Here is a 15,554-nt window from a genome sequence, read left to right as displayed (position 1 = left end):
ACAGCTCCCAGGTCATAAATGCTCAATGCTGCCCTCTACTGTTGTATACTGATAAAATTCATGTGTGTCATGTGTTCTGAACCATTGAGTATTTTAAAAAGAAGGCTCTCTCTTGGACAGAACTCCTATTCAATTATCTCACTGAGAATTTCCAGTTTAAATAATAATAATTATTATTATTAATATAAAACACATTGAATAGAGTTTAAACAAACATTAAGTTGAATTTGAAATGAAATAACTAACACCAACTTCAACAGAAGTTGGTATTACAATAGAAAAGTCCTTTAATTCCTTTCACACTAAAATTACAGATATTATAATACGATAATACATTGTTATTTGTTGAAATATCATTACAGGACAATGGACAATGGTCATGAAATCCATTACATGAGTTAAGTGAAATCACAGTGTGTTAGCAGTTGAACAAACACAATTTTAAAAAATTCCAAACAATGCAATGTAGATTCCTTTGGCTCAAGGGCGATGTCCAAATTGTTTCCAATATTCAGCATCACTTCTGGAGAGTCCTGATGAGTTTGAGTTCATTGGCCATGTTTCTGACTATAATGATGAACCAACTGAAAAAGCATCTTTTTACTTTGTGAATAATGTGCTGATCACTTAAAAAAAAAATCATAATAAAAGCAAAGTCTCTGTTTTGGCAACAAGACTCATAATAAGAGGGTCCCAAGACTTAATTTTTCAATAGATACACACTCCATCCAAATACAAAACTGAGGTATTTCAAATCCTTTTCATAAAAAAATGTGCAAGCACTTTGATGCCCAGGGGTCCAAAATAAAGAATTCCATGGAAATGTACTGTATTCAGCACTCACTTCCCACCAGCCATAATTTTGAGGTACTGAAGAGCATTGTAGGCAGCATTAGCTCGAGCATCATCCACACTTGGGGCAAAGCCATGACAGACGGTAATTGGCTGGGTAGACAGCTCCACCAGACACTGACACAGGCCACTCAGACTTCGCTCTTCTGGAAAATTAAGATATACAAATTTTTTTTTATGTTACAATGACAAATACAAATCCAGTGCAAACTGAGATAGAGTGTATACACAGTAATAATACTTTTCATTTTTTATGCATTCTTTTGACCACAATTTCAGAAAACTGTCTAAAAAACATAGTCCATGATTTAGGTTCCATTGCTTTATACTTAAGACAAATATTACCCACTTGTCAAATCAGACAGTATTTGAGACCATAACGTTATCTGAGATTTTACTAGTTTGCTGATTCAATCATGAAGATAAAGAAAATGTTTTAGTCAAAAATCATACCTAGATCGAGGTAACTAACATCAAAGCGCTGTTCCATGGACAGGTCTGTGAGCAGGGAGCAGAAGTTAGAGTCTGAGGGAATGCCCAGAGGATGGCTGCGCAGCTGCAGGATCTTCTCTCCAGCAGAGTTTCGCAGAGAGTCCCAGGTGCAGCTGAAGCTCTTACTCTTACCTGAATCAGCTCTACTCCCCATGTGCTTAAACAAAGCAGAAAAATAAAATTAGGGTTCACTTCTGTTGGGCTACTCCAGCTTTTTTTCTCTGCACAAAACTGAGCTTGATAATATATGAATGTGCAGTTTTCTTACCAATGTAAAAGTGTCATCCTCTGCATCTGCCTCATTGCTGCTTCTCAAGTCAACTGGGACATCATGAATTCTTGACAACATCTTTGCAGCGGCATTTCTCTTGGCTAGTTTTTTGGAAGTACCACTGCCTGGTGATATTATAAACAGCATTATTGGTCAGGAGCATTGTATTAAGACGCTAATACATTGTTGTTCGTGTTAGAATGCTTTGTTTTTGTAAATATATAGCAGGGTACATTATACATTTTCAGCAGAACTCTAAATAGATTTTTCTTTTCTAGAAATGATGGACAAAAACATCAGTCTATCTTGGAAAAAGGCTCTATTCCATATCTCAACATTTTTGAAAAGCCAAATCAAAGCTACTCCATCATGTTTCTGCTACCACAGCAGCTTATTTCCTCGAGCATTTGTAAATTTGGAAAAGCACAAACACGCAAGCACAGACACACAAAAACAATGGACTGAGTGTATGAAGGTTAAGTGTATTTATGTGAAAATATTACCTATTTCCATGAATCTCTCAACTCTGCATGTCATAGTGAACTCTTTGCGATGTGCAGGGCCAGATTCCTGTGTGACTGTGTACTCTGGCAAGCGCCATCCTTTCTGTACTACCAGCTCCTGTCAGAGAAAATATACACATCAAAACATTAAGTTTTACTACAAAGCACTTACGGACAATAGTTAAAGAGTAGCGGAGTTCATACCTGTAGCGCTCCTACTGGATTACATTCAGACTGCTGAGAATTACTTGATGTCTTCATGTCAGAGGGAGAGCTGTGACAAGCAAACAAAAAAAGCAAGTTTAGTTTTTTATTTGTTTTACAACTTGCACAGTGCACATACAATGTGTTTAGGAGCTGACCTGTCTCCATCCACTGCCACATCCACGCCAATGAATCCGTCTACGTCAGTGCTAACTCCGATGGGACCACCAAGACCTCCCTTGAGCATCTTCAGAGCAGCCTCGGCTGCTTTGTGCTTGGCTGCCTTCTTACTGGGCCCTTGACCAGTGCAGCTGATTTCTCCCACAGACACTCGGAATGTGAAGTTGGGCTGGTGGGCCTGTCCCTCGGCCTTCAGCAGGTCGTACACTGGGGTCTTGCCTATCCGCGTTCCATACTCCTGCAGCAGACTGATGGGCGTCTTCCCCGGATTCACTGCCAGCATTTGCTCAATACTTGATAAAGAAGAGGAGGCACAGTTCCCCATTATAGTAAAGTCATCAAGTACATAGTTATTATAGGGGTGTCTTAAGTTTCACATTGTGAAAAGAATTTCTTGTTGCATGTTGCAAAATGTTAACATTGAGAGGGCCATTTCTGATTTGGTGACTGAATGAAAGTTGATGTTCATCCAAAATTATAATGGAGAAAAGTGTTTTTGGGCAGCGGACATACAGATGTTGACGTTCTGACATAACAGCCAAATGATATGTTAATGTTCACAGCTCAGTACATCAACTCAGACACGTGAGTAAAATAATTTCACAGGAAATAATGGTGCTGTAGAGTGTGAGAGATGCACAGCCCTTTAGCTCTTAGCTTAGCATACCTGGAGCACCCGGAGTTTCTCTTCCAGCTGTCCGGCGCTGTCTCGTCGTTCATTACCTATATCACACAGACAGAGCCCGATGCTTTCGGATGGCAGCTCCCCCCAAACTGAACAGACACTAGCTTTCATTAGACAGCACTTTCCAGCTCAGACAAAGATCTGAATCAAGCCCCAAGCCTCCTGCCTCCTTTTCTTCTGCAGCAGCACGATATTGCACAGTGCACACACTTCAATCTGTCACATTGTCGCCATCTCCTGGTAAATATTTAATCTACCTAAGGCTATTCACAGAAATGTCAACACCGTACAGCCCTTATTCTATAGACTCCCCACAAAAGTTATAGTTATAGTAACAGTCTCCGTGGCGTAGTATTATTTATTTTACATACATAAGAGGGAATTGTATTTTGGTGCCTCACTCTCCGCCAGAACAGAAGGCGGTGGTAAAGAACCAATCACTGAGCATTCAAAGAGACGATCGAAGAGAAGATAGTTATGCTTATTGTTTCCGCTTTTGTTTATTACGTGTTTTGTGTGTTCTGTGTTCTTTGGGCACATTTTGTGTTCCTCTGAATACACAAGATACACATTTATGTTCACTGATTTTCATCCTATAAAATATACTAAAACAATAAAAGTAAAATTGCGTTTACAACATTTCTTATTAACGTTCTTATTACGTCACTTCCGCGATGTGCCAAAACGTGCGCTTGGCTTGACTTAAGTGACTTTCAAAACACACCGAAGGAATAGTCAGTACTGAGTAAAGAATTAAGATGTAATCTGGATGGAAGATTTGTGTCCAGGCAGCTAGGTAAAGAAAACGTGTAATGGAGGGGTTGAGAGTTGTCAAAATCGCCTTTAAAATGCCTAAACTGCGGGCTTTTATTCATTACGCACAAACCCGACTATGCTCCTCCACTGCAGTCTCCAGTGCACAGAGGAGAAGAATAACTTTAGATAAACTCAGAGATGCTTTGTCAAAAGGGCCAAGATTTCCTGATTTCATTCAAGAATTCTTGCCTCCCAAACCCAGTCCTGCCCGTGGTGAAGAGCTCCAGGAGGACACCAGTTACTTGACTGACACGAACCAGGGACACTCAAGGAAAGGTTTGTGTCAAAATTATGTGCAACTCTGCAAACAAGACAGAAATACAAAAATACATCTGACTGACTGTTTGCCTTAAAAGTGTACTTTGAAACGTATGGATGCCAAATGAATGTGAACGACACAGACATCGCAATGTCCATATTACTTAAGAATGGTTATCAACAAACTAAGAACCTCAACCAGGTAAGCCTCTGTGGTAAGCCACTATAACTCATGTTGCTCATGTTGAACGCAGCACATTTATTCTTTCCCTCTTGCAGGCAGATGTCGTCCTACTGGTTACCTGCTCCATCAGGTAAAATGGCATAATCTTTAATCAATATTAGACCAAGTATAGGAAATGTTTAATGTTTAAAATATACATACAATTGAAAATAACTATGTCCATACAGGGAAAAAGCTGAACTAACCATATGGAATAGACTGCAACAGCTCAAAGCTTTGAAGAAGAAACGCTTAAAGAGCAACATTCCCTTGAAAATAGGCATTTTAGGTAATTTAGAAAATTAACAAGCAAATAAAATAAACCTCCTCTAATGTGAATTAACATATATTGAAGGTTGTATGGCTGAGAGACTGAAGACGGAGCTCTTAGAACGAGAGAAGTTGGTAGACCTTCTGGCTGGTCCAGATGCTTACCGGGACCTCCCTCGGCTCCTTACTGTGGCGGAGGGTGGTCAGCAGGCCAGTAATGTTCTGCTTTCACTGGAGGAGACATATGCTGATATTATGCCCGTTCAGCATGCGCCTCAGGGTTACAGTGCATTTGTGTGAGTGATATTGATCCCGTGTATCACTTTTTGCCTTCAAATGTTAATGAATCAGTGATGTCTTTTTGGTTACAGTTCGATAATGCGAGGCTGTGACAACATGTGTAGTTATTGCATTGTACCTTTCACTCGGGGCAGAGAGAGGAGTCGGCCTATTAGTTCGATTCTAGAAGAAGTCCGCTTACTGTCAGATCAGGTAAGCGTTTTCACCTACTAAACCATAAAAATTTAGAGTTGTCTTTCGATTACTGTTTCATTTGAACAAGTAGGAGTTTGCGCATATTATAAACAACTCCTGGAGCATTAACATTTGAGGGAAGACCGAAATATGAAGTGATAAAATAGTTTGTAGAATTCTAAAGACTAGGTTGAGTATTGTCCCAATAAAAAAGATGCATTGTTGTTTACAGCCTTTGCTATTTGGTAATTGCCTCTACTCAAATGCTATTTTGATTTAATTGCAATTTATTGACTAACTCTATGTTCATACAAACTTTTTTCAGGTTTAAAAGACAGAGTGACTAATATACATGATGGCACATAATCTAGTTCTCTAAAAATGTATGTCTGTATGTGCAGGGTGTGAAAGAAGTCACATTGCTTGGTCAGAATGTAAACAGCTACAGAGATACTTCAGAGGAACAGTTCTGTGGGTCAGATGTGACCAGGCTCAGTCGGGGCTTCAGCACCGTTTACAAAGCCAAAAAAGGAGGCCTGCGTTTCTCTGACCTGCTGGACCGAGTGTCACGCATTGACCCTGAAATGCGAATCCGATTCACCTCTCCTCATCCTAAAGATTTTCCTGATGAGGTGAACTTGACTGATTCTTTATTGATAGCTTCTGTCAGTGGGGAGCAGCAAACTATTACAGATCCCCCAAGATTTTTTAACAAACTAGTTAATGCAGATGAATAGTGGCAAAAACAAGCAATAAATGAATAAATACAGTAGCTGAAAATAAAATAAATAATCTTTTTTTTTTTTTTTTCTTTTGTATAAGGTTTTACAATTGATTGCAGAAAGAAGAAACATCTGTAAGCAGATTCATCTTCCAGCTCAGAGTGGGAGTAACCAAGTCCTCCAAGCGATGCGTCGTGGGTGAGACAAATTATGATGTAGCTAGATGGGCCTACACCTTAAATGGATTTTTTAAATCAAAATTTGATCAAAAATTTTACTTTACACAGTGTGCAGACATTTATGCTCATTTTATTTAATATGAGACAATGCAAATGAATGACCATATGTCAAACCAGCTTACCCTTCTTACATTTACATTAGTTACACACGAGAGGCCTACCTTGAGCTTGTGGACAACATCAAGAGTGTCATTCCCGGTTGGTTAATCATATTTCTCTCACCATTTACGATTTAGACATATGTGCTGTATGTGAATTGTCCTATGGTGTCCCAGGGGTGAGTCTAAGCAGTGACTTCATCTCGGGCTTCTGTGGAGAGACAGAGGAGGACCACCTGCAGACCCTGTCCCTGATCAGAGCTGTGGGCTACAACATTGGGTTTCTCTTTGCGTATTGTATGAGAAAGGTGTGTATTGAAAATCAGAAAATTACTTTCTTTTTCCGTTAGTTTGTTTTTTAAATAGATATAATGATTTTTAGAAAACCCATGCTTACCACCGTCTAGAAGATGATGTCCCACCTGAGGTGAAGCAGCGTCGACTGGCAGAGTGCATTGATGTGTTTAGAGAGGAGGCTGCTAAGATCAATGCTTCTCTCATCAGTTCCACCCAGCTTGTCTTGGTGGAGGGGGTGAGTTTTAAGAATTGTCTATATTTAAGGTTTTTCTGTATTATAATTTGAAAAGATTTATTGCCAGAATAAACAAGAGTCACAAACTGTGATAGCCATGTTACCGAGCGTGCTGTTTTACAGGAAAGTAAAAGGTCTGCAGCAGACCTGTGTGGAAGAACAGATGGCAACATGAAGGTGATTTTCCCTAAAGATGATGTTCTTGCTACAGGAGTCATCAAAGCTGGAGATTATGTGCTTGTTACGGTCAGTTTATTATGTAATGAGACTGAAGAAGGCTAGTGGAACTAACTTAACCTAAATTTGATCATAAAATGTATTATTGTACAATGTGAAAGTACTCTTACAATTTCACATTTCTGTGTTGTAGATCCAATCGGCTACCTCCCAAACTCTAAGAGGTCGAGGACACAGCCTCAGCTCCTTGAGTGGCTCTTTTCAGCACTGCCTTTCATCAAACATGCACACACATTGTTAAATGTTGTGATAACAACACTGTATTTGTTTATTAAAAAAAAAATCTCTTGAGAATAAAACCTACAATACTTATCTCCAAATCTTAATGACTTGATAAGGTATCATGCCTGGATGTTTTATTAAGGGGTTTTTCACTTTGCTATGAACCATTTATTTAGGACACCAGCACTACTGCTTAGAGAGCAAAATTAGTTTTGAGTGAAGTCAGCAGCTGAGCATGAGGGGATGTGCCCAGATGAAGCATGTTGCTTGAAATTAGATTGTACCCAAAAGATATGTTGCACACTTTTATGATTACACATAAATCATCATCTTTGAATTACTTGAACACACATAAAAAATAAAGTTATAAAGTTTAAATGCAGTTGAAGGCCTGCTGTCTCTGTGAAACTCAGATATGTACAGTTTTTTTTATTACTTATATTGTAAATAGTGAAAAAGCATTTCATCTCTTTAATATGCACTGTCCCTGAAGTAAACAGAGGACCAGAGTTGTGCTGCTTCACACAGGTTTGGATTTTTTAGTGATAACCAGTAATGAAAAAAACAATACAAAAAACTGTCAAACCAAGACTTCATGCTTTTTCTACAAAATTAAAGATGCTGACTAACAGTCATAGATGAACTTAATCCATAGGTGTATGTTTAGTTAGAAGTGGAAAAATAAATGATTTATGCATGATTTATAAAGCTCATTACAGATATTGTCTGTTTCTGATTTTGGGCCTTGCCTCTCCAACTCATATTCCATATATGTGCTCTAATATGTGTTGTATAAGACACACCAAGGGCAGAGGTATTTAGGTTGCTCTGACAGTCAGGTAATGGGCGGCACAGATGGCCTATAGCACCCTGTGGGTGCAGACTGACCACAAGGACATCCTTCCGTTTACTTATAGACTCTGCAGTCCTGACATGAAGGAAAGCTCATACAAGTCTTTTGTCACATCAGGTCTTTTGTGATGTCCCACAAGTGCCAACACAAGAAATGAGTATATCAAATTAATAATAATGACCTGCCCTGCCTTGGCATCATGGGACTTTTTAGCACCCAGTTGTGGTGACCTTTTTAACTTTTCTTACATTGGACTGGAAAGACTCTCAGTCAACCAACTATTTGGCTAAAAAGGAAATTTCTTCTAAAACTGGAAAAAAAATCATGTGCTTTCTCAAAGGATTCGAAGTCTTGTTACAATTTAACCTCTATGTTAACCAACATAACACCTTTCTATCTTAACTGTTTTTTCTACTAATCAAACATAAATGTTAAGTGCAGACAAAAATTGATGTTTAAATCCTATCACTTTTACAAAAACACATTTGGGTGGGAGTGAGTTATTTTAATGAAACTGTGAGCAGTACCTCTTCAGATATAATCCAACTAATGTGTTTTTTATGACACTAGTTCAAACTTCTTCTTTTCACATTGTACATCCACCCATTCTCCAGCTCCTCATGTCTATGGCTATGCACAATGTTGACAGCTCCATTAGTGATCTGAATAGTAAAATCCTATTGTAGTCAACATTGTGGTGCGACCCTAGCTGTTGCTTTGACCAAACCCCACATGAATAATTCAGAGCTGGCCGTAAAAGGAGCGATGTGTCCCAGAGAGGGAAGAGTGTGCACTGGAGCTGAGCAGCTGTAAGGTCTGGGCAGGCTGCCATGCCCTCTGCACCATGTCTGAATATACAGCCTACACAGACATGCAGCCCACAGATGATAACATGTGTGATGCAATACAGGGCCATAGTTTATTGTGAGTGCATAATGCCACATAAGGGATTCTGATTTGTATTTCCAAGAGTGGTATATTGGCACTATTATATAACCAGTCCTGCTTTCCAATAATAATGATATTGCATTGGTTTTATACAGAACTTTCACAGAAACTCAAAGACACTTCACAGTAATGTAAAACGAAAACAAGGACAGACAAAAACAGGTAGTGAGTTAGAGAAATATCTTTTAGAACTGCAAAATTGGTGCTATACTAGAACTATTTATTAATGTAGCCAAATTCCAATTTAACTGCTGAATTGCTGTAGATTTTCTCCTGAACCAAGTTTGTGCCATTGTGTGTTTTTAATAACACTTTGCACTTTGACAAGAGCATTGGCAGCAGAATCACTAAAAACATTAAAAACATAAAATTCATCAATCCAGTCTACATCCAGTCACATTTTAAGAGATGAAAACAATGTACATTTTTGTTGGTGTGTGTGGATCTGAAGCAGCGGTTTGCAGTGTGTTCCTGTGCAGCAGAAAGGTCGTGTGCTGGTGGAACGGATGACGTTGAGGAAATGTCCTGGCGTGTGATAACAGCAGGACAGTGGTATGAATACTCAGACAGGAGAAAGACAGGATGCCCCAGCTCTCCTCAGAGTCCTTTCAAAACAGCCCGAAAATCACTTTATCATCTCACCACAGACTGTTTCATAGGGACAGGGGTTGGGGCATGGCTGGTTTATATAAACTTTCTGTGAGCGGGGTTGCATCTTCACAAATCTGACCTGTAACTTGGCATTGCCTGCATGTCTCCATAGAGAAAGATAAGTTGAATTCCATAGTGGGGGAACATTCAAGGCAAATCAATATTATCTTTGTGGAGACAAGCTGGTGGTGGTAAAATCCAAACCTCCATAATTGTCAGCCCCATAACTGACAGCAAAGCTCTGTGACAAGACATAGTTCATGATTAGAGTGAAATGCAGAATGTTGTGAAAGGGCATTTTAGTGGGTATTGTGCCATGGCAACTTTTCAACACAAAAATATGACAGATGATTCACAAAAGGTTGGAAAACCCAGGCTTTAGGAAGTTTGTAGATTCAGAGATAAACACAGACAAACACTCAAACAACACAGGCAGCAATAGTGATGTTTCAGCCTTTTCGTTGTCCGCACTGCGTCCAGTATTCTGCCAAGTGGATCTTTGTCTCAAGCCAGTAGAGAGCTGAGGTTCACAGTTTCATAAAGAAATGGTGTTACTTTATGACACTGAGGGATTAAGGACACAATGGGCCCAAATTTCAATGCTTTTATCTAAAATTGTTAGAGAAATCCAAAACTGCCTTTGCAAATGCCAACTCTGATTCCCTTTACATACAGTAGCCATGCGTTATGGGCAAATGGGCTGTGAACAATAATGGGTTTGAGGCTGAGTCGTGCTGACATTTAGTCAATGGCTGAATATTAAAATCGTTCTATTTGTGTTTAGTACAAAATCCTTAAAGGACTCTATAAAGTAACAGGTGAAAATAAACTTTAAGGTGTACAATGTTACTTTTCTGACCAGATCAAGATAAAGGGCCTGTACCTGTTTTTGTAAACTCTATTTTCACCCAGATACTAGTTTTATAAAAATAGCTCTTAGGGTCAAAATCAGACAGATGTCTGCATCTAATTATAGAGTGTTCTCTGTGAAACAGATAGTGTGTCTCTCTAAACTCTGCTCTAGTTATGTTTGTCACATTTTTATGATACAGCAGGTAAATGAGCCCCCTCATAATAATGTTTATCAAGTAAAAAACACCACATAACACCTTTAATTTGCTTTGAATAAAACAATACATACCCACAGGAATCCAAACTAATCTGTAGGCTATTTAATTAAGTTGACCGACATAGTTAAAAGAATCTTTCCTTCTTAATCTAACGATCCCACCTGGATGACCAGGGGATTACACAGTCAGTGTGTTCTTCCTTACAATGGAACAGATGGACGTGGACCTACACACAAATACAAGATAAAAACATCAAGTTCTCCCTCCGGTTTCCCTCTGGAGAACTGATCAGAACACCGCAGCACTGTTATGAGCTTATTTACATTCTGTCTGATGAATATGAATATGGTAAGTATTCTAAGTGTTTACTGCATCTATTTAGCAGTGATGAATCAAACACAGGTCAGAGTATCTGCATATGTATGAGCTGGAGAGACAGAACTTTTCACCATTCAGTCTATTAGTCTACTTGTGACGCTACAACTCCTAAGGGGACAGATGCAATGCAATGATTTGGTGTTTTCATTATTATTCATCGTATGGCAAGGTGCATATTGATTCCTGAATAAAAGAGGGCAGAACGCCACAATAAACCTGGTGTCAAAAGTACAAATCTATTATATTATTCTGCTATATTATTCATCAGTCATCAACACAGGCTGAGGTCTGCGAGGGTGCAAAAGACTGTAATGCAACCTCAGTTAAAAATGTTTGCACTGTCATTTCATATGCCTAAAATAATAAAAGTGTATTATATTTGCACTTCTTTGAAACCTGAACCTGTCAGTCAGTTTCTGCACCCGGTCTGCATCGACAGCTTCTTCTTACTGTTCTGTTGTGTTGTTCCAAACACAGAAGCCCAAACATGTACACAGACTCTCCCTCATAGATCTGTCAATAAAAGGTTCAGTCAAACTCTGGATTCTATTGACAAATTAACATACAACTGCAATGGTCTTCTTTCACACCCACTATTCACCTCCGGTATTTCAATTAATAACAATAAATCAATTTGAAATTGTGGTAGCTTCAGTTTCTTGCTCATATTTATTAGAGGTGTGCAAAAATATTGAAATATTGATTTATCGTGACACTTAATTTGGTGACGCAGTGTCATTATCATGGGCTGCTGTTTATATCACCAAGAGTATTTTTTGGTATTTCTTTTGTATGACTGCATACACTTTTGTTGCTTATTTAGTGAAAGTAAACTTGTTTATGAAATACACTTGAAATATTCAGTTTTGATGATTATGATAGATGTATTTTATATGAACTTTGCACAAGTAGTGGTTTAACAAAATATTGTTGTTAAAATGTATTTGGTTCTTAAAAACAGCAATATATCACAGAGTATCGTGTGCCATATATTGAGTATTGCCTGTATTGTCATATCGTGATAATACATCTGAACATTATCCATTGCCATAACACTGGTTTGTGCGATATTATTGAAAGGCAAGTCACTTATTTACTCCTAATCATAACTTAGTTGAATTGCCCCTGGAAGCCTGAGTCACTTGTTTGTCTTAACAAGAATGACTAACATTATTGCAAACATGGGAGTTGCTTTTGCTGTTGGTTACACCTCATGGTACGTGTTAGTATAACTTGAAATGCAGTTTAATTTATTCTGCATAAGAGGAGACCTGGTTCCTAGACTGACCCCTTGTCTCCCACTGTTTTACACTGGTGGGTCATTTGGGAAAACACTTTACTCACATTGCCACCAGTCTTGCATTGCTTTAAGAACATGTAACAAAGGGCGTTGGCTTGGTATGAAATCAGCTCCAGTTACTGAGTTCACCATTTCAATCTTTTAATATGTTCTTGCTTTTTGGATTCTCTTAAATGACTTATTTCACAACACACCCCACTGTGAAGCCTGCAGCATTTCAGAATTAGTTTGTGATAACAGTGTTTAGATATCCACTGATCAAAATATTACTATAACTCTGTCATATTTACATCATTAAAAAGTGCTCATTGCAGCAGACAGTGAGTCATGCACCCACAGCATGTTATCGGTCATTAATTACACCAAACTGCACTGTTATTCCATGGGGTGGACCCTGTCCATTCATCAGCGCAGTGGGGAGCTGAGGCTGCCCTGGACAACTTTCACACCACTTAGCCCTGTTTTGGTTCAAAGAGAGGGTAGGTCAGGGTCCACTTCTCATGGTCATTATCAATCAAAATAATGACCTCATCATCAGACCTAAGCGCTACGAATTATAATGTAGAAAATTGAGCCATCAGTATAATTCATGCACCTTATTTACAACTTAATAATGCATTAAAGGGGCCTACATTATGCTATTTTCTGATCTCTTATAATGTTGTTTCCTCAGCAAAAACATAACTAGAGTTGTGTTTTGTTTCATTCACAAGAAATTTAACACACAAATCCTGCACATTTAAGTTGAGTTCTTTTCTCAAGCAGAAAACACTGTTCAACCTTGTGATGCCATAATACAGGAAGTGCTCCCATATACCTTCACTAGAGTCATTCGGATAATTTCAGCCCTGAAATTGCCAATCTCTACCTAACAAATGGTAAACAAGGAAATGTTAACTTGAAAACTATCCCTTTATGACATCATAAGGATGAACTGAGAAACAAAACACAACTCCAGGTGAGGGAACAACATTATAACATGACTTAAAGCTCACATGAATATATATATATACATTTTTTTGTGATATACTTTACCTTAACAGACCTTTAAAAATACTTTAGGCTATAATGTGGAATTATAGATACAATGTTTAAAAAGTTAGATGTAAAGTAATTGTCCAGATAGGAACTCATTCTTCTGACTCGTAGGGCAGAAGCATCACTACAGGGCAGACAAAGCAGGCAGTTGATTAGAGTGCCAAGTCAAAAGGCCCCTGAACAATTAACACAATGTGTGCTCATGATTGAACATTTCAGTGAATAATAATCATGCCACAATGAGAGTTATTTAAAAGTAGTACATAACACCAAAATGACTGTGACGTTTAAGTCATGTTATAACACTGTTATGTCGTCAAAAACATACCTGGAGTTGTGTGTTTTGAGTGTTTTCTGTTTGAGCAAGCTCAACCTCTATATGGGTCTGGTCAAGCTGTAACAGAGGGAAACGGGGCAGATTTTTTACATTCAAATGTCTCTTATTCAGAAACTAGAGGGACTATTGAAATAAGTAAAGTATCAGAATGTAGGAAAGAGTTACACTCCAACAGGGTCAAGTTAAACCTGTGACAAAAAATAAAAAAACTCACGTCGGTAACGGAGGGAATGAAATATGCAGCACTTTTTGGGCAATAAATCCAAACAGTGATAACTAGCGGTTCTCACTTACATATCCTTAACAAACTGGTTTGAATATTTGCTTCATATAGTTTTCTACCATATGGTACAAGATTAGGTTGAAAAACCTCTTACTTTTTGACTAATGAGATTTTTTATTAAGAAACGTCATGGTAACGGAGGGAAAAGTAACGGAGGGAAAATTGTGCAAACAAGTAGAAGGAGCATGATTTTACATCATTTGTCGCTTTTTTCTTCTGAATACTTTAATATTACTTCAAAATGAAAGGAAACTATTTCTATAAAATATGTCAGTCCTTCCAAACAAATTTTTATCATTTTAAATACATTTTCTTTTTTTTCTTTTTTTAATCATGTACCTTCATCAACAGTTCAAAGATGGAATAACACAAGATATGATGAAATAAATCCATTTATTGACATGATTTGCAGGTCTTTGAAATTTGGGAAATAATTGTTGTTCCATGTTTCATACATGGTCTGTTTAAAACATATGGAACTTTAGAACCAAAAATGGTACAGAAAAAAGGTCAACAGTTTCATAAACTAGAGTACATATGTATCTGTTCAATACATTTTTATATCAGATGCATTCACTTGAATTTTTGGCCTTGATGTTTACTTCTGCTTGACCGGGCCCATATGCAGGATTTGAGTGTTAAACATGCATGAATGAAACAAAACAGGTATGTTTGTGACGAGCAAACAACATCATAACATACATCAGACAATAGTGTAATATGGAACCTTTAAACCTCTTCTGAAGCATCCTCAATCATCACGGTTTCAGTCAAGGAGACCTGGTTGGTAGATTGACCCCCTCAGGTTGTTACAAGTTTGGTGAAACTAGTCTGTTGATGAGTTTGGTGTACATAAACATCGTAAAGCTTGCAACACACAAAGTCAGTAGTGTTTATTGTTTATTTTTTGTGAGTCTTGCCTCACCTTGCTATGCTGAGAATGAGGTAGTCTATAATCTGATACACCTGCATTGTTTTTCTGCTGTTGTATTCCAATGCTGAGATTCATTAGAAGTTTGTTTGTTGTTTGTATGACCACGTAAATACATTTATATTTCTCTTTTTTGTTTTGTGTGTTCTTCTTGCGCCCCCTACTTCGTTTGCCTGGGGCCCGAGAGTCTATAGAAACAACACTGCAAACAGCAATCCCATTTAAGACCGCACGAAACGACGAAATCAAAGTGAACGCAGCCTGACGACACTGCGAGTAATAACGCCGAGCCCTCTGATCTCCTCGGCCTAATATTATGGCAGGTCTTAATGAAACGTCTTCCTAATGAACTGTCAGCTTGTTGCGTTTTGATCACGTGGCTCCCCCACACTGTAGCGATACACGTAGCCTTCATAGAGAGACAATGCGCATTATGTCACACTGTTGGCATTTTTCCCTCACGCGTATTCAGAGCGTGGATTTGCTG

General features: G+C 38.3%; 2 protein-coding genes across 2 annotated transcripts; one reads left to right on the top strand and one right to left on the bottom strand.

The window, feature by feature from the left end:
* Nucleotides 1-269: 269 nt before the first annotated feature.
* Nucleotides 270-3,375, bottom strand: tarbp2 (TAR (HIV) RNA binding protein 2). The gene is made up of 7 exons (XM_020935891.2): nt 3,170-3,375; nt 2,481-2,795; nt 2,323-2,392; nt 2,119-2,236; nt 1,613-1,740; nt 1,306-1,501; nt 270-998 (listed from the first exon to the last, which is right to left on the bottom strand). The coding sequence occupies exons 1-7, from the start codon at nt 3,220-3,222 to the stop codon at nt 841-843; spliced, it is 1,038 nt and encodes a 345-aa protein (XP_020791550.1). The 5' UTR covers nt 3,223-3,375; the 3' UTR covers nt 270-840.
* Nucleotides 3,376-3,860: 485 nt separating this feature from the next.
* cdk5rap1 (CDK5 regulatory subunit associated protein 1) lies at nt 3,861-7,368 on the top strand. Its single transcript, XM_020935894.2, has 13 exons — nt 3,861-4,279; nt 4,360-4,463; nt 4,541-4,575; nt 4,673-4,773; nt 4,840-5,050; nt 5,126-5,246; nt 5,630-5,860; nt 6,051-6,148; nt 6,332-6,387; nt 6,465-6,595; nt 6,670-6,819; nt 6,943-7,065; nt 7,190-7,368. The coding sequence occupies exons 1-13, from the start codon at nt 4,000-4,002 to the stop codon at nt 7,295-7,297; spliced, it is 1,749 nt and encodes a 582-aa protein (XP_020791553.1). The 5' UTR covers nt 3,861-3,999; the 3' UTR covers nt 7,298-7,368.
* The last annotated feature ends 8,186 nt before the right edge of the window (nt 7,369-15,554 follow it).

This window comes from Boleophthalmus pectinirostris, unplaced genomic scaffold, assembly GCF_026225935.1.
Source record: "Boleophthalmus pectinirostris isolate CB_2022bp ecotype Guang Dong unplaced genomic scaffold, ASM2622593v1 HiC_scaffold_3, whole genome shotgun sequence".
Taxonomy (NCBI): Eukaryota; Metazoa; Chordata; class Actinopteri; order Gobiiformes; family Gobiidae; genus Boleophthalmus; species Boleophthalmus pectinirostris.
Note: the sequence above shows the minus strand (reverse complement) of the source record. Positions and strands in the feature narration are given on the sequence as shown.